The following is a 25,581-nucleotide window of genomic DNA, read 5'->3' as shown; positions in this document are numbered from 1 at the left end:
CCACAGATGTCAAGGCAACAGGCCTGTAGTCATTAAGAAAGCTTAGCTTTCATAAGTCGAGGGATGGAGTTTAAGAGTCACGAGGTAATGATGCAGCTCTATAAAACTCTGGTTAGGCCACACTTGGAGTACTGTTTGTGTCCAGTTCTGGTCGCTTCACTATAGGAAGGATGTGGAAGCATTGGAAAGTGTACAGAGGAAATTTACCAGGATGCTGCCTGGTTTAGAGAGGCTGCATTATGATCTGAGATTAAGGGAGCTAGGGCTTTACTCTTTGGAGAGAAGGAGGATGAGAGGAGACATGATAGAAGTATACAAGATATTAAGAGGAATAGATAGAGTGGACAGCCAGCGCCTCTTTATCAGGGCACCAGTGCTCTGTACAAGAGGACATGGCTTTAAGGTAAGCTGTGGGACATTCAAGGGATATATTAGAGGAAGATTTTTTACTCAGAGAGTGGTTGTTGTGTGGAATGCACTACCTGAGTCAGTGGTGGAGGCAGATACACAAGTGAAATTTAAAAGACTACTAGACAGGCATATGGAGGAATTTCAGGTGGGGGGTTCCATGGGAGGCAGGTTTTAAGGGTTGGCACAACCTCTTGGGCCGAAGGGCCTGTACTGTGCTGTACTATTCTATGTTCTATGTTCTAGAATTGTGATCACTATCTCCAAAATGCTCTCCCACTGAGAGATCTGACACCAGACCAGGTTCATTTCCCAATACCAGATCAAGTACAGCCTCTCCTCTTGTAGGCTTATCTACATATTGTGTCAGGAAACCTTCCTGAACATACCTCACAAACTCCACCCCATCTAAAAACCCCTTGCTCTCGGGAGATGCCAATCAATATTTGGGAAATTAAAATCTCCCACCACGACAACCCTGTTATTATTACACTTCCAGATCTGTCTCCTTATCTGCTTCTCGATGTCCCTGATACTATTGGGTGGTCTATAAAAAACACCCAGTAGAGTTATTGACCCCTTCCTATTCCTAATTTCCACCCACAGAGACTCAGTAGAAAATCCCTCCATGACTTCCTCCTTTTCTGCAGCCATGACACTATCTCTGATCAGCAATGCTACGTCCCACCTCTTTTGCCTCCCTCCCTGTCCTTTCTGAAACATCTGAAGCCTGGCACTTTGAGTAACCATTCCTGCCCCTGAGACATCCAAGTCTCTGTAACGGACACAACATCATAGTTCCAAGTACTGATCCACGCTCTAAACTCTGTTCATACTACTCCTTGCATTAAAATAGACACATTTCAAACCATCGGTCTGAGCGCATATCTTCTCTATTACCTGCCTAACCTCTCTTTCACACTGTCTCAAACCTTTCTCTATTTGTGAGCCAACCCTTCCTCTGTCTCTTCAGTTCGGGTCCCACCCCCCAGCAATTCTAGTTTGAACTCTCTCCAATAGCCTTAGCAAACCTCCCTGCCAGGATATTGGTTCCCCTCGTATTCAAGTGCAACACGTCATTTTTGTACAGGTCCCGCCTACCCCAATAGAGGTCCCAATGATCCAGAAACCTGAATCCCTGCTCCCGTTCCAATTCTCCACCTCATTCTATTCCATACTTAATGTCACGTGGCACAGGCAGTAATCCCAAGATTACTACCTTTGAGGTCCTGCTTCTCCACTTCCTTCCTACCTCCCTAGTCTTTTTTTCAGGATCTCCTCCCTTTTCCTACCTATGTTTTTGGTACCAATATGTACCACGACCTCTGGCTGTTCTCCTTCCCACTTCAGGATATCGTGGACATGATCAGAAACATCTTGGACCCTGGCACCTGAGAGGCAAATGATCATCCATGTTTCTTTCCTGCCTGTCTGACCCCTAACTATAGAGTCCCCTATCACTGCTGTCATCCTCTTCCCTTCCCTCCCCCTCTGAAAAGACTGTGCTAGAGGCGCGGCCACTGTTGCTTCCCCCAGGTAGGCTGTCACCTGGAGTGAGTATTTATTGTTAAGGGGGAAAGCCACAGGGGTACTCTCTAGTATCTGACTCTTGCCCTTCCCTCTCCTGACTATTACTCACTTATCTGTCTCCCGAGGCCCCGGTATGACTACTTGCCTATAGCTCCTCTCTGTCACCTCCTCACTCTCCCTGACCAGACGAAGCTCATTGAGCTGCATCTCCACTTCCCTAACCCGGTCCCTAAGGAGCTGCAGCTCGATGCACCTGGCACAGATGTGTCCGTCCAGAAGGCTGGGAGTCTCCCAGACATCCCACATCCGACACCCAGTACAGAACACTGGCCTGACACACTTACTTCTTGTTTCTATTCTTCACAGGTAACTTACCTTGCCTTGACCCGTTATTGCTGAAGTGCCATTGAGCCAAACCCTCCTACTCTGTCTCCCTCTATTCTGATGCCCACTCTATAAGATTGTCTTCCTTTTAACTCGCTAACATCCACATCAGTTGTGCCTCGATCTGATGTCCTTCCAGGAGTCAAATCTGCAATCCTTGCCCTGCTTGGCTAACCTCCATGTTAAATGTCAGCATCTGTGTTTGACTCTTAGCTACTTCTGAAGTAGAATGAATTGACAATGAATATTGCCTCTCACTAACACACAGTAAACAATTACAGTAAAGCTCTGATAATTTGGGGGCTATTTTTATTTTTTACTTTTCTGCGTTATCGGATGTTATTTTATTGATAATCTAAAAGGTTTGCAATCATAGTAATATTTCAATGAACCCAGTTAATTTAAAGAGAGTATAGGAAACAGAAAGAGCTAAGTTTCTTGGAAAGGACACCAACAAAACCAGGTCAGTTGAAGGGAAATGAGGGACTGAGCCTCAGTGAGTGGATGGGTCGGATGGGTCACTGGAACAATGGCCACAATGAACAGAAAATGGAAATGTCTTCTTGTGAGATCAAAGTCAATTAAGTAGAGAGTACACTTATTGTCACAATACATACATATTACTAAGATAAAAAATTTACTTTAAAGATTCATTTATTTGCAGGCACTTACAGGAAAATAAAGAAATGTAATGAATTTGTAATTGACAATGCAACAGAAAAGCAATTCAATACATATAATGAAAAACTATATATAAACAAAGACTGACAAAACAACCAACTTCAAAAAAAGAAAATTGTACAGATAAAAAAAACAATACTGAGAACGTAAGATATGTAGTGCGTAAGACCATAAGACAGAGAAGCAGAATTATGCCATTCCACCCATCAAGTCTGTACTGCCATTCTATTATGCCTGATTTACTGTTCTTCCTAACCCTATTCCCTTGCTTCCTCCCAGTAACCTTTGACACCCTGACTAATCAATAATCTATTAAACTCCACTTTAAATTCACCCAATGACTTGGCTTTCACAGCTACCTGTGGCAATGAATTCCACAGATTTCCCACACTCTGACCAACAAAATTCTTCCTCAACTCTGTTCTAAAAGGGGGTTCTTCTATTCTGAAGCTGTTCCCTCTAGTCCTAGACTTCTCCACTATAGGAAACATCCTCTCCACATCCACTCTATCGAGGCCTTTGAATACTCCTCCTTGAAAGTAAGCCTGTCGAGGCCAAGAAATTGCGATTTCTGAATGTTTGGATGACAGATCTAACAAGCTTCTAGCCACTGAGTTGTCAACTCTTCTGTACACAGATGTGAAGAACCTGGAAAACCAGCCCTTTGTGGAAAGTATCCAGGAGAAGGTCAACAGGGCTCTGATGGACTACACCATGCGCTTCCCCCAGCAGGTTGACCAGTTCGGGCAGTTACTCCTACGGCTCCCGGAAATACGAGCTATCAGCATGCAAGCGGAGGAGTACCTTTACCTCAAGCACTTGAATGGAGACGTGCCATGTAACAACCTGCTCATTGAAATGCTCCATGCCAAGCACTTCTGAGGGATGAACGAGTGCTAGACAGTGGATAAAAGTCCATGGGAACCCAACAGAAAACGTATATGGAAACAAATTTTCACATTGATGACCGGACAGATAGAAAGGGAAACACATAGTGGCAGATGTAAAATTAAATACTGCCTCTGTATGTTTGTGGATTCTATTTATAATGGAACCATTCTAGACATTGTTTTGCCATCAAAATGAGTCACCGCTGTACTTGTGTGGAATACTATTCATTTACTGGAGTCCTCAAGGCAAAGCAGAAAGACTCAAACTGGTAAAGACAAGGATGGATGCCACTTGCCCAGTAATCCATGTTCTAATGAGTTAAAGTGATAAGATCAAATTTAACCATGTCTGTTGGGCCAATTGAAATTGGGTCGGTTTAGTAACAAGTGAATTAAAGCTAATTAAGTGGTGAACATGAAAATACAAAATTGTCATAAAGGTCTATCTGGTTCACTAATTCCGTTAAGGAAGATTGTGATCCTTGTGTGTGATGTCAGGCTGTGTTGGTGTAGTTCATTGAAAGCCACATGATTTAAGAACGTTATTCCTCTACAGGAATGAGTGAAAGAATGTAGTTTCAGAGGATGAAATGAACCATTGGGGTCCACCTGATAAAGCAGACGTGCACCTGAAAATAATTTGGCAATGTAGCTGAATCGTAATGATTTCTGGCATTTGTAGAAGACTGGGTGATGGCATCATGACAGCAACATGGAAGTCTTCGTCAGGCTTGCAGTGTCCATGAGATTCAACAATTGTGAATCCCTCCACCAAATTAATTAAGAGTCTAGGCAGTTATTGGATAGAACTGAGTAACTGAGGTCGCACAACACTTTTGGTTTACACTGCCTTGTACTTGTGAGGGAACTCCATCCACTGACCCAAGTGTTCATTCCCTCTAACACATAGGTTTCTGTTGTGTGCACCATCAGAGAAACTATTAATCATCTCCTTCCATTTTGGACCCTTGTCCTTGAAAAAGAATGGTGACAGGTGAGATGGAGGTGAGGAGGGAATTACAATCTTGCACACATCCTAACTTGGAAATGTACATTTCTTCTTTCTCAGTCTTCAAAAAGCAGATAGTGATGCAGAAAATGGACCATGTGCTGGTAGAAGGGAGGAGGTGTAATTGGCACAACATCATGGTCCAAAAGGGACCCATTTCTCTGCCATACTCATCTATGTTCTAATTTGAATCTTTACTGGGACTAAATTTGGAACTTATTTTTTGAAAACTTTATGGGAGTTCCTTCACTACAAAGGTTACTGTAATTCAAGTAGGCAATAAATTATTACCTTGCAACACCTTAATATTTTAAAAAGTGCTGCGTAGAGCTGACCACATCATGGAATCCTAAATGCATCTGTACAGCTGGATCTCCAAACTGACAACATCCACTGTCATTGTCAAAGTGCAAAGTTCAAAGTAAATTTATTATCAAAATCCATACAGTGTATGACACCATATAAAACCCTGAGATCTGTTTTCTTGCAGGCATACACAGTAAAACTAAGATACACAATAGAATCAATGAAAGACTGCACCCAAAAGGATAGACAAATAATAAACATTCAAAAAAACAAGCTGTGCAAATACAAAAAAAGAAATAATAGTAATAATAATAATAATACACAGGAAAATAATGAAGATGCAACCCACCAAAGCACTGATGAAAAAACAATTATTTCAACTGCTTCACAATTATACGTTAATAGCAGTAAGACAGTTCCAGAGCTTCCACAGAATGCTGATGATGAAGACAAAATTATCTTAATACTTAACACTACACTAACAGAACATATGAGAATTGGCCCAACGAAAAGACCCTTCATACCAAAACAAAATTTGCAAAAATTGTTAGTACACTCAACATTATCATACCACAACATTCAGGAAAATTTGAAACATTTGAAGAACTACACACAATAATATACTGTGCAGCATTAACAGCAGTGCAGAGCAATGGCTACAAAAATAGAGGTACACATTAACGGAAATTCAAAACTGTGTAACAAAATGAGAACACCAATATGGCAGAAGAAAATAAAAAACAAAATTGAGACTTTTAAGAGCAGAAATAGCCCACCTAATGGTGTCACGGTCCAGTCCGTGAAGTCTGCATTCCGGTTCATGGTCCGGTCCATGGATTCTGTACTCCAGTTATTTTGTTTTTCCCTTGTTCCATTGGGTGCCTTAATTGAGGCACCTGATTCTCGTTTTGGGCCGGCAAAATAAATAGCTCTGGGGTCCAGTGATTCCTTGCTGGACCGTCCTCATCAGTAACCTCGTCAGAATCCCCATCAAGTTAACCCGCCAGATTGAGTCTAGAGCCTCTGTCTGTAGTTCCTGTGCCACGTTGAGGGCTTGCCGCCGCTTGGAGCCTTTTCATGTCAAGTTAAAGAACAGTCTATCATTGTGTGGTTTTGTCTCTCCATGTTCTTTCCTCCGCTGGGTCAGTCCGGCCGTTTGCCGCTACCTGAGTGGGGAACGGTCTCAGTGTTTTGTGTCCTGTATCTAAGAAGAGTCCCGGCTCTATGTCCTGTGTCCAAGGAGGAGCCCCGGCTCAGTGTTCTGTGTCCTGTGTCTAAGTCAAGTCAGTTCCAAGTCCAAGTCGAGCGTCAAGTTCCAAGTCCGAGCCATGTCCGAGCCAAGTACGAGCTAAGTCCGAGCCTTGGTCAAGAGCCAAGTCTAGGACCAGGTACCGAGTTTCTGCCAAGACCCGAGTTCCGAGTCATGACTTGAGTTCCATGTCAAGTTCAAGTTCCAAGTCCAAATCCAGGTTTTTGCGGTTTGTCTGTCTACGTCTACCTTCGTGTTATCATTTTGTCCTCGCTCCTTGGTTTACCTGGCATTCTTAACAAACATAGTCCAGTACCTAGTGCTTCAGTTTCTGTGTCTTGCACTTGGGTTCGCTACCATAGAAACATAGAAAATAGGTGCAGGAGTAGGCCATTCGGCCCTTTGAGCCTGCACCACCATTCAGTATGATCATGGCTGATCATCCAGCTCAGAACCCTGTACCAGCCTTCCCTCCATACCCCCTGATCCCTTTAGCCACAAGGGCCATATCTAACTCCCTCTTAAATATAGCCAATGAACTGGCCTCAACTGTTTCCTGTGGCAGAGAATTCCACAGATTCATCGCTCTCTGTGTGAAGAAGTTTTTCCTAATCTCAGTCCTGAAAGGCTTCCCCTTTATCCTCAAACTGTGACCCCTCGTTCTGGACTTCCTCAACATCGGGAACAATCTTCCTACCAACGCCCCCTTGTAACAAACGGAGTATAAAAAGGAAACCCCGAGCAAGAAAGTTAAGAGAAAAGCTAAGGAAGAACTAAGGAAATATAAGGTTCATACAAGATACAATCAGCCTGACAAAAGAATGGTAGAATTTATAGATTCACTAAAGCAAAAGCTTGATGCATACAAAGGTAGACTAAATAAATGCATGAAATGTATCAAATGAAGAAAACAGAATTATCAGTTCAGAAGCAATGATAAAGGTGTATAATGAACATTGAAATTAAATTTATGCCCCTGAATCTCACCAATTTCAGTACAGAATTACCAACAAAAACAGAGGAAATGAACGTTTAGTCTAATATCTGGTCAAACAGGGTGACGCACAATCAAGAAGCAAGCTGGACTAGAGAAGGATAAGAATGTACACACACAACTGAAGAAATGCAGATACCTGAAGTTACAATGGATATGCTGAAAGAGCATACATTGTCCCAGTAATAATATCTGCAACTGGCATTATCCCAAAGGCACTACACAATTCTTTAAGCAATTAAGGCCGACACAGCAATATCTATGTAAATCTTCGGAAAGCCACAATACTAAACACCACAAGAAACTCCAGACGTTCCTAGCAATTGAGAAATGAGCATGCTTGGGTATGTCCAATTTTAGCTGAGAAAAAATAAATAGAATAATGATAATAATAAGAGGCAATAAAAATATCCACAACTGGAAAAGTAGTGGCAGTGATAATATTCATAATTATTGGTATAAAAGTTTACTTGCCTTCCTTCTTCCATACCTATTAATACACATCCACAATTTTCTTAAAAATTCTGAAAAAGTGTCTGAATATTTGACAGAAGGCAACACATATCTCTTACCTGAAGGAGAAATCACAAATGACCCATCAAAATATCGCAATATGATTTGTTTACAAACTAAATATAAAATTGTAACATCATGCAACTTGCAACTAATCACCACTCAGATAACCACGATATACTTACAGAAAAGCAGAAAGGATGCTGTAAGGGTATGAAAGGATGTAAAGAACTGATAATAGATTCTGTAATTCTAAATCAAGCCCATGAAAAAGCAGAAATCTTTCATGTTGTTATGTTGACTACCAAAAAGCATTTGAATTTGTCCCACAATCATGGTTAGTAGAAGTTCTGAAATATAATTAAACTGTACTCAATCCTTATGAAACTCCTGCAACATCTGATGAAGCATTGACATACTGTAATCACCCTACCTATTAACAACTACTGTTATCAAAATAAACCGAGGCATTTTCCAAAGTTAATCTCTAAGTCCACTATCGTTCTGTGTAGCTTTAAACCCGCTCTCTAATTTACAGAACTGGACAAAAATTAGGTATGAAATCAGAAACAACAAAATGAACTTTACCTTAACACAAGCAACACACATCAAAGTTGCTGGTGAACGCAGCAGGCCAGGCAGCATCTCTAGGAAGAGGTGCAGTTGACGTTTCAGGCCGAGACCCTTCGTTAGTCCTAACAAAGGGTCTCGGCCTGAAACGTCGACTGCACCTCTTCCTAGAGATACTGCCTGGCCTGCTGCATTCACCAGCAACTTTGATGTGTGTTGCTTGAATTTCCAGCATCTGCAGAATTCCTGTTGTTTGCGTTTACCTTAACACACTTTTTATACATGGGTGATTTGAAATTACATGCTCCTTCATCAGTTAAAGCAAAGAAATTAATTCAAATAGTAGCATTATTTTCAAAAGATATAAACATGAACTTTGGACTGGATAAATGCAGAACATTAAACATAATGAAAGGTGCAATAGAGCTTATAGAATACAAAACAGAACAGCAGGATACAACACAACTGATGGATGAATATGAAACCTATAAGTATCTCCAATATCTACAAGGAAAGATAATAGATCATAGTGTGATAAAGGAAAAGCTTTTGACAGAATTTACTTCAAGGCTTAAGAAAATCTGCCATACGGAGCTTAACAGTAAAAATATAACAAAGGCAATAAACACTTTTGCTATACCTATATTATTGTATTCTCTTGGCATATCTTGGTCCAAAACTGATTTGGAAATTTTACGAAGAAAAACAAGAACTGACATGACAAATTTCAGAAAACATTATACTCATTCAAATGTGCTTAGATTAACACTACTGAGTTCAGAAGGGGGAAAACGAACAACAAAGATTGAAAATCTACATAACAGTCAGATAAAACTTCTAAGTACATACTTTCATCAACAAAAACAGGAATCAGCACCCCTCACAAGCATAATCAATTCCTATAAGAAGTACACACCACTAAACTTAAATTAGATGAAAACCCCCCAAAAAATGAAGACATTATCACTATTGAAGAAAACCAATGGAAGAGGATGATCCTCCATGGAAGACATCCCCACGATCTGAGCAGACTAGATGTTGACATGGAAGCGTCAAACACCTGGCTCAGAGTTGGACATTTCTTCTCAAAAGGAAGGGTTCCTTGTGGAAATACAGGACCAGGTGGTTAACAAGAAAAATACCAAAAATACATAATAAAAGACCAACAAATATAGAATGTAGGAAATGCCAAGAAAAACAAGAAACAATCCAACACATTTCAGGATTCTGTAGCAGTTTAACACAATATGATTACTTACACAGGCATAATCAAGTGGCAAAAATCATTCATAAAAAGCTTGCTTTAAAATACAAACTCATATATGAAATCACACCTTACTATAAATAGAAGCTTGATCCGGTTTAAAATCAGAATACCACAACTTATATCATGACTGATTAGTTATTAGAGACAGGATAATCCATAATAACTGTCTGGATACAATAATACAGGATAATACAGAGTCTGGTGACCATAACCTAGAAAAATGAAGAGATTATCACTATTGAAGAAAAAGTTAACCAATGGAAGAGCATGACCTTCCATGGAAGACATCCCCACGATCTGAGCAGACTATATGTCAACAAAGAAGTGTTGAATGCCTAGCTTAGCGTTGGAGACCTCTTCCCAGAAACAGAAGGGTTCCTTGTAGCAATGCAGGACCAGATGGTTAATATAAAAAAAATCAGAAATACATAATAAAAGATCAACAAATTCTGCACAATAAATGCAGAAAATGCCAAGAAAAACCAGAAACAATCTAACATATTACAGGATCCTCCAACAGTTAAACTCAATCTGATTACTTATGCAGGCAGAATCAAATGGCCAACATCATTCACCAAAATCTTGCTTTAAAATACAAATTCATAAAAGAAACCATACCTTATTATGAATACAATCCTGATCCAATTTTAGAGTCAGATTCCCACAAGTTATATGATGACCGATTAGTTATTACAGATAGGACAATCCATAATAACCGTCTGGATATAATAATTCAGGATAAACAAGCAAAAACAACTTACTTAAGACCCTGTTTAAGATGACGTTTCTGAATATGTGCAACAGATTACTTGTGGTTTTAAACTAAAGAAATTTGATTAAAAGCATAATTAATAACACAGTTTTGAAATAAATGTGGTAACCTATGACTGGAATGTGAAGATGCGAGTAAGGGTAAAGCAAATTCGTGACATGGGCACTGCTGGTGCGCTGCAAAATCGATGCACTTGGAGTTGGAGCCAGAGCCGTGCTAGTTGGAGTGGACAATTCAGAGGGGAGAAGCAGGGACTGACGAGTTCTGATGCCCGACCAACGAACCCGGGTGCAAGGGTGGTTCGGTGTAAGTGCCGATCCAATTTCGAAAGGTCAGGAATGGTTTCTTCAGCAGCACAATCCACGTCCAAAGCAAATCGTTAGGTGGCGTGTTCTAGGCCCGGTGTGATTCACTGTGGCAAGGCCTGTGTCCTAATGCGAGGTACAATATGCTGTTTGGACAAACTGCACACTGGCCATATAGACTGGAAAGGCAGCATGTTGAGAGTCTGGTGAGGTTGGATCACTCCAAGAGCTGAGCCAATTTGGAGAGGTTGAGAACGGCTTCTTCAACATTGAAATCTGGGCTCAGAGTGATTCACAATGGTGGAGGCCAGTTCCTAGTGTGAGGTTTGGACAATTTATACGCTGGCCCAGTGAGTCTGTGAGCTCATCCCTCTGCGACACTAAGGCTGGGAGAATGCTTCATGTCTACAAACTTTGCGGTGGCTTGCCCTGCTAATATGGTGATCTGAATATCGAGGCTTTGGGCCCACTACAAGTTACCCAGGGGATTTGGATCTAAGGACTGAATTTGGATAGGAATGTTATTGTTGCTTGCTTCTATTTTTATTTGATTTGCTTTGATTTTTTTTGCGTTCTCTGTGGGCACTGGGGGTTGATCTACTTTTTTTAAAATTGGGTTCTTTCAGATTCCTTCCTTTGTGAGTGACTGTTAAGCAAACAAATCTCAAGGTTGTATAAGTCATACACTCATTAATAATAAATGCACTTGGAATCATCGAATCTTTGAGATATGTTTGCCATTCCAAGCACACATACTGTACAGAAATCAATTAGTGAAAAACACCAGAAATATGCTGAATTAAAAGAGGAATTGAAAAACTTTGGAACATAAACAGGAATTAGATTGTCCTGATAGTAATATCTACAACTGGTATCATCCCAAAGTCACTATGCAATAGCATTAAACAATTAAGGCCTACATAGCAATATTTAGGTAAATCTTCAGAAAGCCACAATACTAAACACCACTAGAATAGTCCAAAAGTTCTTAGCAATTGAGAAATGAGTGTGTTTGGCTATATTCAATTTGTGCTGAAAAAAAAATACAGTAATTATAATAAGAGATAATAAAATACCTACAACTGGAAAAGTAGTGGCAGTGATAATATTCATAATTATTGGTATTAAAATTTACTTGCCTTCGTCTATACCTATTAATACATATCTACAATTTTCTTTAAAATTCTGAAAAAGTGTCCGAAAATTTGAAAAAGGCAACACATATCTCTTACCTAAAGGAGAAATCACAAATGACCCATCAAAATATCGTAATATGATTTGTTTACAAACTATATATAAAATTGTAACATCATGCAACTTGCAACCCATCTCCACTCAGTTAGATAACCACAATATACTTACAGAAGAGCAGAAAGGATGCCGAAAAGGTATGAAAGGATATAAAGAACAACTGATAATAGATTCTGTAATTCTAAGTCAAGCCCAGTAGAAAAGCAGAAATCTTTCATGTTGTTATACTGACTACCAAAAAGCATTTGAATTTGTCCCACAATCATGGTTAGTAGAAATTCTTAATGTATATAAACTACACCCAATAGTTGTGAAATTCCTTCAATATCTGATGAAGCATTGGCATACCAACCAATAGAGAACAGCCTTTGTTATCAAAATATTTTCCAGGGCATCTCTCTTAGCCCACTATAGTTTTGTCCAGTTTTAAACCCATTCTCTAATTTACTGTGTTACATGTCCACAGTTTCGTTTTCCTGGGAGTCCATAGTTTCATTTACTGTGGGTGTCACGTATTCCCAGTTTCGTTCCTGGCAGTCCACAGTTTTGTTCCTGTGAGCGTTACCTTATGGTGTATGCTGATGGTATACAAGAAATATGGGCATAGTGTTGAGGAGGAGTCAAAGGAAAGAGACAGAGAGTGAAGATCACAGGCTTCGAGCTATCCGGGAACAGCTCATGAACGAGAGGGGTAAAGTCTAATGCTTACCCAAACCCAAAGGATTGGGTTAATCAGTGGCACCTTGTGCATTGTGGAGATGTGTCTGTCCTTCGTATGATCCATGGGTGTGGATTTCGTGATAGTCATTTTGTGAAATCGCTCATCGTGGACTTCGGAACAGTATTCCTCGGCTGGGATCTTCGGTAACTGTTTCTTCGTTCGCGAGCTGTGGAATCTTTGGAATTTGTCATGATCGCCTCATCGCTGCACTGTGAATCCAGAAGCCTCTCCTCTCAGCTATTTCGTGAATTACTGGGACTCTCTGAACTGCCAGTTTATGACTGTGCTTGAGTAGTACTTGTTAAGAATGGGTTCTATGTTTGACTGTAAGAAGAGCTATAGATGCATAACACTGTTAACTTCTGTTTAAGAAAGTAGTTTATTTAATTTTCTATATTTTTGAGTAGATGTAAATAAATATAGTGGTTTTTATAATTAGACCCAACTCAATTTGTCATCTCTTGCTGCTGATACGTTACGAAGTCGTAACAGAAGTGTATGGTCATGTACTTTGGTAGAAGGAATAAAGGCAGAGGCAAATTTCTAAACAGGGAGGTAACTGAAAAAGCTGAGGCGCAAATGGACTAGGGAGTCCCCATGCAAGATTCCCTAAAGATTAAGTTGCAGGTTGGTTCAGTGGTGAGGAAGGCAAATGTTGACCATTCATTCTGAGAGGACTTGAATATAAAAGCAAGCTGAGACTTTAAAAGGCATGGGTCAAACTGCACTTGGAGTATTGTGGGCTGTTTTGGGCTCCTTATCTAAGAAAGGATATGCTGCTATTGGAGAGAGTCCAGACAAGTTGCACGAGTATGATCCTGAAATGAAAGAGTTGATGACTGAAGAGTGATTGATTGTTCTGGACTAGTACTAGCTGGAGTTCACAAAATGATAGGAGTTCTCATAAGTGCATAAATAAATATTTAAAGTACAGAACAGATTAACCGGTGACACCTCAAATTGCATACATCAAATAGTTATTTATGTGAAAATCATCTACAGATTTTATCCTTACTTTCCTAAGTTGTTATGTGTTATCTGTACTACTGTGCTTTACTGCCTGGTACCGATAGATGTCCTGCATATATATAGTTAAGTGACATTAAACTTGACTTTGTTCTATTCCAAGTGATTGCTGAATTCCAGTACCAAAGACATCACGAATTTCCACACCTTTGGTTTCTCATGGTTGTTCCTTTTCACTTCTTTTTTTCCCTTTTTTTTGCAACCGCAATTTGTTAATTATGATGAACTTATTCTGCACCCTTTCCTCTTTCCTCTTGTCATCTGTTCATTTCAGAATATTCTTGTTTTGCTTTTCCATTCTGATGAAGGGTCTTGCTGTGAAACATTGACTACTGTTTTCTGTTCCACTTGATCTGATGATTATCTCCAGCTTTTTTCTGCTTTGTTTGGATAGCCTCATACTATGTTACTGGTCTAATAGACCCTTCCATAAAATTATAGCAGTTTTCCCAGATACAACTTTGATAAATATTGTGGATTTTGATTTAAACTGCTCTTGGTGATTTTGAATATCTGTAAGACCGTAAGACATATATGCAAAATTAGGCCATTCAGCCCATGTCTGCTCTGCCAATCCATCATGGCTGACCCCGTATCCCACTTAAACCCAAACACTTGCCTTCTCACCACAACCTTTGATACCTGACTAATCAGGAAACTATCAATTTTTGCTTTAAGTGTGCCCATGGTCTTGGCTTCCACAGGTGGCTGTGGCAGAGCATTCCACAGATTCACTACTCCCCAGCTTCAAAAAGTTCCTCCTTACCTCTGTTTTAAAAGGTTGCCCCTCAATTTTGAGGCTTGCCCTCTAGTTCTGGATACATCCACCATAGGATATATCCACCCTATCTAGTCCTTTCAACATTTGGTAGGTTTCAATGAGATTCCCCCGTATTCGTCGAAATTTCAGTGAGTACAGACCCACAGCTGCAGAGGCTTCTCATATGTTAACTCCTTCATTCCCGGAATCATCTTCGTGCACTTCTTCTGGACTCTCTCCAATGACAACACATCATTTCTGAGATATGGGGCCCAAAACTATTGAAAATACTCCCTTGAAATGAATGCCAACATTACATTTGCCGCCTTTGCCACAGACTCAACCTGTAAATTAATTCCTGAGAGTCTTGCACGACGACTCCCAAGTCGCTCTGCACCTGTGATATTTGAATTTTCTCCCCATTTGGGTAATAATCTCCAGTATTGTTCCTTTTACCAAAGTGCATTATCATACATTTCCCAACACAGTATTCCATCTGCCACCTTTTTGCCCATTCTTCCAATTTGTCTAAGTCCTGCTGCAATCACATTGCTTCCTTAGCACCACCTACCCCTCCACCTATCTTTGTATCATTCACAAACTTTGCCACAAAGCTATCAATTTCATTATCCAAATCACTGGCAAACAATGTGAAGAGTAGCGGTCCCAATACACCATATCCTTTGAAGATTTGAGCTTTACACAGTGCTTCAACTGTGCTATCCATCAAGGGGTGAGGGTGGCAGTTCTTAGTGGTGATTTTGTTGAGTCCACAGTAATCCATAAGACATAGGAGCAGAATCAGGCCATTCAGCCCATCGAGTCTGCTTTGCCACTCCATCATGGCTGATCTCGGATCCCATTCAACCCCATACACCTGCCTTCTTGCCATATCCTTTGATGCCCTGACTGATCAGGAAACTATCAACTTCCATCTTAGACATACCCTTGGACTTGGCGTCCAGCGCAGTCTATGGCAGAGCATTCCACAGATTTACTAACTCTGGCTAAAAAAATTCATCCTTACCTCTTTTCTAAAGGATTGCCCCTCAAATTGGAGGTTGTGCCCTCTGCTTACTATCCGAGGCTAGAAGTCATTGAAACCATAAAGACCACTTGGGTTGCAATAATCTGCATTATAAATATATTTTTATGAATGCAAAGCCTAAGCTGGAATTAAGCTGTTTGTAGTCCACAGAATGGACAAAAACATTTGAAAAATGGAGAATTTAAATTCAAGTAACTGAGGTTGGGTGGAATAAAAACTGATGTGAGTAATGGTGATGATTTATCCACTAGATTGTTAATAGGATCTATTTGTTTCATTAATACCCTTCTGGGAAGTTAATTTACCATTCAGCTACATCCTAAAGCAAAAATAGATATACAAGTTGTAAGATCTTATTGTCTTTATGCATTGACGGCTCAGCTTTACTTAACTCACCTCTCCTGCATAACAGCAACATGACTAGATCTCTTATGATCTCCACCCTACGACAGATTCCCCTTCTGCTCTGTAACTAAAACACTCTTGTTTTCTCACTTCCCCCAGTTCCAGTAAAAGGTTATCAACCTGAAACATAAGGTCAACTTTTCTTATGTAACTCCTGCTTGACGTGCAGAGTGTTTAAGCATTTCCTTTCGCCATTTAGTTGCACTGGTCTCATGCAAGTCTAAATACACAGTAAAATAATTGACTCTTAACTGCCTTTCACAATAGTCCGTACAGCACAGAAGTCAATTAAGAAATGCAAAAAAATAAAATTAAGAAGGAAATAGGAGTAAATAGGAGCAACTTGAGAATACCAGAAGTTATGTATGGTGAGGTAAAGTCCTTTAATGTCATATTCTTAACAAATTACCTCTAGCTATAAAAGATTGCAAACTTAATTCTGCACAATAAACCACGTCAACACTGTAATTATTGGACATTTAAACACCATGTTAACAACATATTTTGTACAGTGGAAAAAGATCAGCATTGAATTTTACAAATTTGATAATGAAGCTTTCATTGGGAATTGTTGCACATGTGTTTTTATCCACTTATTTCAATCTGTAATGTAGTTAATATGGACACCCGTGAAACCGGAGGTTTTCAGAAAATAATTCTAGATCTTCACAGAGTCGTCTGTACTTTCGCTCTTGGCATTCTGCATCATTTGGCCATTTTTCCATCCAAGTGCTTTCATCAACCAGATACTTCACTCTGAAATTTTGAAACGTAGTCATTATATGAGGCAGAACAAGCATAGATCTGTTGATAAACTGTTTCTAAATATATTCTAAATTTACAATGCAGCCATCAGATTGTTAAAATTATTAGAATTTAGACAGTGCTTATGCTCCTCTTTATAGTGAATCCTGAAATTAGTACACACTACAGAAGAGTCAACAAAGAGGGATGGTGGGAATCCGGGACTTTCTCCAACAGGGACTTCTTAAGGTGAATACAACTGTACATTTGAGTAGGAGCTTTCAAATCACAGAAGAATGAATTGAGTGGTAGATTACATTATAAGCTCTCAATTTGTATCTACGACATGAATGAGGGGGCAAGTTTAATTTATCCAGGTCTTCCTGTGCTGCAAAGGAATATGGCGTTGTGAGGAGGATGCAGAAATGCCGGAAGCAGATATTAAGTAGCCGAGAATGATTGCACATGGAAGCAGCAGAAGAAATGTCACACGGAAAGAAAAGAAAAAATAGAGGATGATTGAATGGTGAGCAACTGGGAATTATTGGTGTCCTTGTACATAAATCTAGAAGTTAATATGCAGATACAGTGAGCACTTAGGAAGGGAAATGGTTATTGGCCTTTTTTGCAGGACCATGTGAGTGCAAGAGTGAACTTTCAGTGGATTTATGCAAGACTGTGTAAGACTTCCGGTTTGGTCGCCGGCCGCTCGACCATGGTTTTCGGTCAGCTGCCGGACGCTTGGAGAGATTCGGTGGGGGACAGACGCCCGGTGCTCGGCTGGGGGCCATGGTCGAGTGGTCGGCGACTTGGGCCGGCTGCCCCACCCGACTTAGTCTGGTGAGGAGGGTGTGAGGACACCCAGCAGGACTAAAAAACAAGACCTGACAAAGGGCAGATGAGCTCCTTGTGAGTCAACGGCCATCTTCCGTGGAAGAGATTAAAGCCTCACCACGTATCTATGAATTGTATGCTATGCACTTAGTTAGAAGAGACATGATGAACTGGGGCACTGCACCGGGTGCCTGGACCTGCTCAAGGCCTCCGCCTAAGGAAGGGCCGAGCTCGAAGAAGCGGCCGCGGCTGGAGGCCGACACAGCCTGGGGCTCGAGTTTGGCGGGGGCGGCGGCGGGTGGTGCCAAGGCAGCCAGCAAGAACAAACTGAAGAAGAGGCTGTACTCAGTGCTGTTGCAAGATCGAAGAGGATGGAGGTGCATAGCCGCCAACCCTGGATTCGGGACGGCACCCACTGACTGACTGACTGACTGACTGTGTGAAACTATAAAGGGAAAAACTTAAGTGTAGTGTCCCTATTAACAAATAGACACAATTTACAGGGAGCAATAAAAATTTAATGGACTGGAGCGCAGGATTATTTAAATGGATAGATTCTGTACAGGCCTCTTGACTAGAGTTTAAACAATGAGATGCAATGTCCCAAACATTCAAAATTCTTACAGTTTGACGGGGTAGATACAAGTACTGTACAATTCCTTGCATGTTAACTTTGTTGAAAGACAGAACGTTAAGTAAGTTAGGCTTGTACATCGTAAGTGTTGCAACGTTCAGAATTCTTTAAGGTTTGCCAGTGAAGATGTTTACACCTCTGGCTGGAATGTCTAAAACCAGAAGTCGCAGTATTTGCTGGATAACAAAAAATCTTCACTCTAAGTTTGAGAATCTTTTAAATTCTCTTCCTAGGAGGGTTGTGGTTGAATATGCTCAAGCAAAATCAACAGATTTTTGGATATTAATTGACTCCAAGGATGTGGGGTTTCAGCAGGATGGTAACGTTGAGGTAAAAGATGGGCTTTGCGCTTTAGATCAGATATGACTCAATCCTACTTTTACATGTGTCCTCCTTTTCAGTTGGGGGATCCTGTAACAAACTATCAGTTTATTATCATACTGCAGTCCATGAGCACTCGAAACCGATTGCCTTTTATTGGCTGGAAAGTGTTGGGATGTTCTGATCAGGTGAAATCTGATGACCAGAATGAATGCGTCTTCCTTCCATTTCTCATGTGTGAGTTGGAATCGGTTTATTGTTGTCACACGTACTGAGGTAGAGTGAGAAGCTCAACTTGAATACTCTCCATACCGATCAGTTCATTGCAATACATCACGGTAGTATCAGGTAAATCAATACAGAATGCAGACTATAGTGCAAGGGCTACAGAGAATGTGCAGTACAGGTAGACAATGTGAAAGATCAGAAAAAGGTAGATTGTGAGGTCAAAAGTTGTTGACTAAGGAACCATTCAGTAGTCTTATAACAGTGGGACAGGAGCCTGGTGGTACGTGCTTTTAGGCTGTAAATAGGCGCCACAGTAGCCTAACAGCTAGTGCAACGTGATTACAGCTCCGAGCCTTCCTGAGATTGGAGTTCTTTTCTGGTGCCATCTGTAAAGAGTTTGCATGCTCTTCCCGTGACCATATGGGTTTCCTCCAAGTACTCTGGTTTCCTTTTTCAGTCCAAAGATGTACAGGTTAGTCAGTTAATTGGTCATTGTAAATTGTCCTGTGATTAAGCTCGGGTTAAATAGGTGAGTTGCTGGGTGGTGCTTTTCATTGACTGGAAGGTCCTGTTCAGCACTGTATTTCAAAATAAAAAAATAAAACTCCTATTTTTAATCTTAGAAATTGTTAAGATTCTGCAGATTGTAATCTTTCAAAAATTATGGAAGTAATAGTTTTGTTTTTTTAAGTGAATTTCTGGTGTATTCCAAGCCTTCAGTAATTGTGCAAGATTGCTGGAGAATGAACATTGAGTGAAATTTTTCAGCTTACTTTCCCTCAGTGTACCACAGATCTGAGCTGCTTCCCATTATTAGATACTCCTTGTTCAGTTCCAATTTCAATGCATCATCACAGACCACAGGTGTAATTAGTTGTCTTATTTCCTCTTCATTGACTTGATCAGAGCCTAGAAAGAAAATCCATGCTATTAGATATGAGACTTATCCTTTCTACCATCAAATTTGTTGGTAATGTGCTCCCCTCAACACCCCCTCATAACCATAACATTATCATTTCCTGTCAGTCACCTTATGTACAGACACTCCTGTGCCTAGCATCACTTTATGCACATACAACCAATGTCCAACATATACATCATCTTTTGTATTTATATTTATTGCGCTTCATTTTATTATTGTGTTTTTTTTTCATCTTATTGTATTTCCTTTGCGCTGCATTCAATCTGGAGTAATAATTCTTCCATTCTCCTTTGCACTTCTGTACTGAAAATATATTAAACAATCTTGAATCTTGAAACTGTGGCTAACTCAAACATTGACTGTCCATTTCCTTCTGTAGGTGCTGCCTGACCTGTTGACCTGACCATTGTACGGTGCTCCAAATTTCCAGCAACTGCAGTCCAAGAGTATCCCCTAATTAAGACTTGGTATCCAATATGCTTATGACAAATTGTATCTGACTAAATTGGCCAGTTACACATTATATCTGAAGAACTGGAAATGTTGGTTTTGCTAATTACAAAATTCTGAGTGATATAAACCTAACAGTGGCATGGCAGTTAGCCCGACACTAATACAGCCCAGGACATCAGAATTCAGTGTTCAATTCAGGCGTACTCTCTGAGAAGTTTGTATGTCCAGCCCATGAAGCATGGGTTTCCTCTGGGGGCACTGGTTCCCTCCCACACTCCAAAGAGGTACCAATCAGTACATTAATTGGTCATTGTAAATTGTCCTGTGATTAGACTAGAGTCAAAAGGTGGGTTGCTGGAGCTAGCAGCTCGTTGGGCCAGGAGAGCCTGTTCTGCACTATATTTCTAAATAAAATAAATGAATTCTATCAAGCTTCTTGGGGAGCTCAGTAGGTTAGGCAGCATTTTTTGGAGGCAAAGGGGCAATCCCTATGTTAGGATTCCTATTTCTCTGCATTGCTCTTTGCTCTTTCTTTCAAAACCTATTGAATATTGAAAAACCTCGGTAGAGTGGATGTAGAGAGGATATTCAAATGAGAAATGCCATACTGTATGACATATTTTACCCTTTTGAACAATTAACTGTAACTGTTAATTGAATGTAACCATTTTGAATATTTTTACCCTATTGTCTCAACCAGAGAAGCTCTCATTAATTCTGCTTGATAACACTCTGGGCATCTTTGGGAATATTTGGTGATATTAACCAGACATCAAAAGATCATAAGATATAGGAGAAGAGTTAAGCCATTCAGCCCATCGAGTCTGCTGTGCCATTTTTGATCCCTCTCAATCCTATTCTCCTGCCCTTTTGGTATTATGACTAATCAAGAAACTCAATATCTGCTTTAAATATATCCAATGACTTATCCTCACAGACCTCTGTGGCAATGAATTCCACAGATTCACTACTCTCTGGCTAATGAAATTCCTTCCCATCTCTGTTCTAAAAGGACATCCTACTATTCAGACCCTGTGCCCTCTGGTCCTAGACTACCACAATATAGGAAACATCATCTCTATGTCCATTCAGTCTAGGTTTTTCAATACTCCATAGGTTTCAAGGAGATCCCTTATCATTCTTGTGAACTCCAGCGGGTACAGGCCCTGAGCTATCAAATACTTCTCATACATCAATTCTTTCATTCTGGGATAATTCCTGGGAAACATCTCTGGAATCACTCCAATGGAAGCACATCCTTTCTTGGATCAGGGACCCAAAACTGCTCACAATACTCCAAGTGCAGTAAAAACAATGTCTTATAAAGGCTCAGTTTACTTTTATTTTCTAGTCCTCTCAAAATTAATGCTCTCTTTGCATTTGCCCTCCTGCATCGACACAACCTGCAAGTTAATCTTTACTGAATCCTGCACGAGGACTCCCAGGTTCCTTCGCATCTCTGATTTCTGAACTTGCCTGCTGCTTAAAAATTTGCCTATGCCTTTATTCCTTCTACCAAAGTGCATGGCTATACACTTCTTCCACTGTATTCCATCTGCTACTTCTTTGCCCATTTTCCTAATCTATTCCATTTTCGCTGAAAACTCCCTGCTTTCTCAAATGCATATAAATGCATGCAATTCCAGTGAGCCAGCAATCTCCATTCTGGTATGTTGTGCCAAAATTCATGGGGTGTGTTGTCTCAATGTCCCATTAAAGCAGCAACATGCAGTTGAACTATACTATCTAGGATTTGAAGTGTAACACTATAGTGAAAAACATACATGATTTTTAATGTTTATTTTGAATGCAGAAGTGTTCATGTGATGGGTTTAAATCTCTATCGACTGAAGATGTTTTTTTTCTTCCTTTGCTGTCCATGCTTCTGAAATATGAAAATTACTTGCCTAGTTTGATGAGAGTCAGAATTTTCATTTTGAAGTTTATGAAACTCTCTTTTTTTGTCTTCTCAAGAAATGTCACTTTGTAAACTAGGAAAACAAAGAAAAATATTTTAAAAACAGCTGGATTACCCTCAATTTCAGTGCAAGAAAAAACATGCAATTGGGCAAACCAATTTTGAAACTGCATTAATGTTATTTGCACACAGGAAAATATTTTAGAACAGGACTTCCATGATTTTTGGTTGGATCTTTCCACTTTCTACCCTTCTCCTGTCTTTGTGCAGTGAACTAATATTAAAAAGGTTTCTACAGAGGAGACAGAAACCATTGGAGCAAGCAGGACAATTCCCACAGTTACATAAAGGGACCTAAATCTACTCAATATGGTGCATGACAGGAGGGAGACTAGGAGTCCAAGAGATCCACAAATTCCACCTGGACAAACTCTGGCCATGCACTACACTAGCCTCCTATGGAGAGCCAATTTTCCATACAATAGACCAATCCATTCTCTCTCAATATATGCCAAAGTGATTCCCACACCATTATTTATTCCACAAAGAATGTTAATTCTTTGAAAGAAAACATTTTGCTAAAAATAGAAAGAAATCATTGAAGTGCATTGATTAATTTAATCAAGTGGAGGCTGACTTGGACAGCAAGAAGTAAAGGCACTTTACATGTCAATGCCTTCTGTTGTATTGATACCAATAGAGTCCTGTACATACTGGGGACCTTTTTGGCTGATTTGAAAACTTTCAGTTAAGGAGACTGCTATGTTGTATGTATCCATTGTCTACTGTCCATTCTCTGCTGGGAGATAAACTATGAATGGTGGAAATCTAGATTATAACATTTTGTTATCTCCTGCTGACCTCATGAGCACTATAATCGATTAAGAGATGAAGGGTTTACTAAGTCAGACGAGATTTATAACATTCTAATAAGTTAACCATTAGCTTTACTATCAGTAATCTTTCAGATGTTAATTTTATTTAAATTTAATCCCATATGCATTGATAGGATCTGTACATAACCCCAGAAACTTCACCATTGTTAACTAAATACTGATAGAAATATTAATCAACACAATGATCAAACACAACAGGATATTTAATAAACACACATAAAAGTTGCTGGTGAACGCAGCAGGCCAGGCAGCATCTCTAGGAAGAGGTGCAGTCGATGTTTCAGGCCGAGACCCTTCGTCAGGACTAACTGAAGGAAGAGTGAGTAAGGGATTTGAAAGTTGGAGGGGGAGGGGGAGATCCAAAATGATAGGAGAAGACAGGAGGGGGAGGGATGGAGCCAAGAGCTGGACAGGTGATAGGCAAAAGGGATAAGAGAGGATCATGGGACAGGAGGTCTGGGAAGAAAGACGGGGGGGGCGGAACCCAGAGGATGGGCAAGGGGTATATTCAGAGGGACAGAGGGAGAAAAAGGAGAGTGAGAGAAAGAATGTGTGTATAAAAATAAGTAACAGATGGGGTACGAGGGGGAGGTGGGGCATTAGCGGAAGTTAGAGAAGTCAATGTTCATGCCATCAGGTTGGAGGCTACCCAGATGGAATATAAGGTGTTGTTCCTCCAACCTCAGTGTGGCTTTTTAGGATATCTAATAATGAAATTGCATAAATCTGCTGGAATAGTCAGAAGACTGTAATATAGTTCAAGGATCAGTTTACCATACTCTGTTCCTGATGTGCACGATATGTCAACACGCCTTTCAAGGTCTTCTTCACTTGTTTTTAATGACACGCATCTTCCTGCAGCGGTAGAGAGAAGTTATTTGAAATATCTTAGTTAAAATTCTTCATTTGTTCTTGAAGTCCAAAGTGGAATACTCAATATTCAGCCCTCTGCTCTCTGTCACTCACTGGGTTATCAGTTTTACCTTTAAGAATTTTTCAAATTTTGTTTTGGAAATTTCAGCCATTGAACATTACCACAAATATTGGACTAGTCTTGGACAAATTCCAGTTAGAACAATTACGCATAAAATTTGTATTTTCTCTGAGTGCAGCCAGTGAATTGCTGACTGCATATTCTGATCCACAGAGTGCAAGAATAGGATATCAAAGTAAACAAACGCATTTTAAAAAACTTAGAAATATATCTTACCCACAGAGCATTTGCACACATCACCTAGGCAGATTTTCTGAAGCATTGTACTGTTTCCAGGGACATTGTAAAATTTAGTGCAACTCTTTGCTGTAGAGAAAAAAAGTTGTGAATACAACAAAAAGATTAAGCAGTTTATCAGAATATTAATGTCTGACTTGATGAAAATTAAAAGTGAAGACCTCTAACCTAGGCCCGTCATTTTGATGCAATTATGGCAAAGGCACGTCAGTAACTATACATCAATAGGAGTTTGAGATCTAGTATATCACCAAAGACTCAAGCAAATATTATTGTGGAGGGCATTCTGACTGGTTGCATCACCAATAGTATGGAGATACCAATTTGTAGGATCATAAAAGGTTTCAGAGGATTATAGGCTCAGCCAGCTCCATCACAAGCACCAGCTTCCTAACCAATGAGGACATCTTCAAAAGGTGGTCTCACCATCCGGGTGGGACATGCTTCTTCTCAGTACTAGCACCATGGAGGATGTCCTAGAACCTATAAAACCATACTCAGTGTCTTAGGAACAGCTTTTATCGTCTGCCATTAGATATCTGAACAGCCTATGAACTCATGAACATTACATTGCTATTCCTCTTTTGCATTAATGATATATTTTTTTATTGTATATTACAGAAATTTGTTACGGTCATAGGGTCATAGAAAAGTATAGTACAGAACAGGTTTTTCAGCCAATTCAGGTTCTGCCAAACCATTTAAACTGTCTACATCCATCGAAATGTACTGGAGCCATAGTCCTCTATACCCCTACCATCCATGTACCTATTGAAACTTCTCTTAAACATTGAAATCAAATTTGCATGCATCAATTGTGCTGGCAGCTTAACCTGCACTCTCACAGCCCTCTGAGTGAAGAATTTTCTCCACATGTTTACCAAGAGAACTGAGAGTAGATATCGGACCTCTGGAAAATGATGTTGGAGGGGTAGTAATGAGGATAAGGAAATGGCAGAGAACTTGAACATCAGTCTTCACTGTGGATGACATGAGCAGTAGGCAGGAAGTTCAAGAATGTCAGGGGAAGAAGTGTATGAAACTGTCATTACCAGGGAGAATATTCTTGGGAAACAAAGTTCTGAGGTAGATAATTCACCTGGACCAAATAGTCTACACCCAAGGTTCTGAAAGAGGTGATTGATGAGATTGCACAGCTATCAGTAATGATCTTTCAAGAATCACTAGATTCTGCAGTGGTTCCAGAAGACTGGAAGATTGCAAATATCACTCCCTTCTTCAAGAGAGAAAGGAGGCAGAAGAAAGGAAATTATATGCCAGTTAGTCTGATATTTTTGGGGAGATGTTGGA

At 40.0% G+C, this 25,581-nt stretch overlaps 2 protein-coding genes across 6 annotated transcripts in view; one reads left to right on the top strand and one right to left on the bottom strand.

Annotated features, from left to right (window-relative positions):
* Positions 1–8,589, top strand: part of LOC134339430 (nuclear receptor subfamily 5 group A member 2-like) — a 96,406-nt gene extending 87,817 nt beyond the window's left edge. For all 3 annotated transcript variants that reach the window (XM_063035924.1, XM_063035926.1, XM_063035923.1), the window contains exon 7: positions 3,641–8,589. In XM_063035924.1, the coding sequence (XP_062891994.1) occupies positions 3,641–3,885 (245 nt within the window). In that variant the 3' untranslated portion in view covers positions 3,886–8,589. The remainder of the gene's footprint in view (positions 1–3,640) is intronic.
* A 7,871-nt stretch (positions 8,590–16,460) lies between these two features.
* The window catches only part of LOC134339484 (complement C3-like), a 168,295-nt gene continuing 159,174 nt past the window's right edge, over positions 16,461–25,581 (bottom strand). The window contains exons 37-41 of one of the 3 annotated variants that reach the window (XM_063036036.1): positions 24,250–24,339; positions 23,814–23,894; positions 22,133–22,216; positions 19,624–19,759; positions 16,461–16,845 (exon numbers count right to left, since the gene is read on the bottom strand). In XM_063036036.1, coding sequence (XP_062892106.1) covers positions 16,704–16,845; positions 19,624–19,759; positions 22,133–22,216; positions 23,814–23,894; positions 24,250–24,339 — 533 coding nt within the window. In that variant the 3' untranslated portion in view covers positions 16,461–16,703. Of the gene's footprint in view, positions 16,846–19,623; positions 19,760–22,132; positions 22,217–23,813; positions 23,895–24,249; positions 24,340–25,581 lie in introns of those variants that run through there. The other 2 variants (XR_010016409.1, XR_010016411.1) reach the window with 2 other exon arrangements.

Source organism: Mobula hypostoma, chromosome 29, assembly GCF_963921235.1.
Source record: "Mobula hypostoma chromosome 29, sMobHyp1.1, whole genome shotgun sequence".
In the NCBI taxonomy this organism is placed as follows: domain Eukaryota; kingdom Metazoa; phylum Chordata; class Chondrichthyes; order Myliobatiformes; family Myliobatidae; genus Mobula; species Mobula hypostoma.
This window is presented reverse-complemented; position numbering and strand designations above follow the sequence as displayed.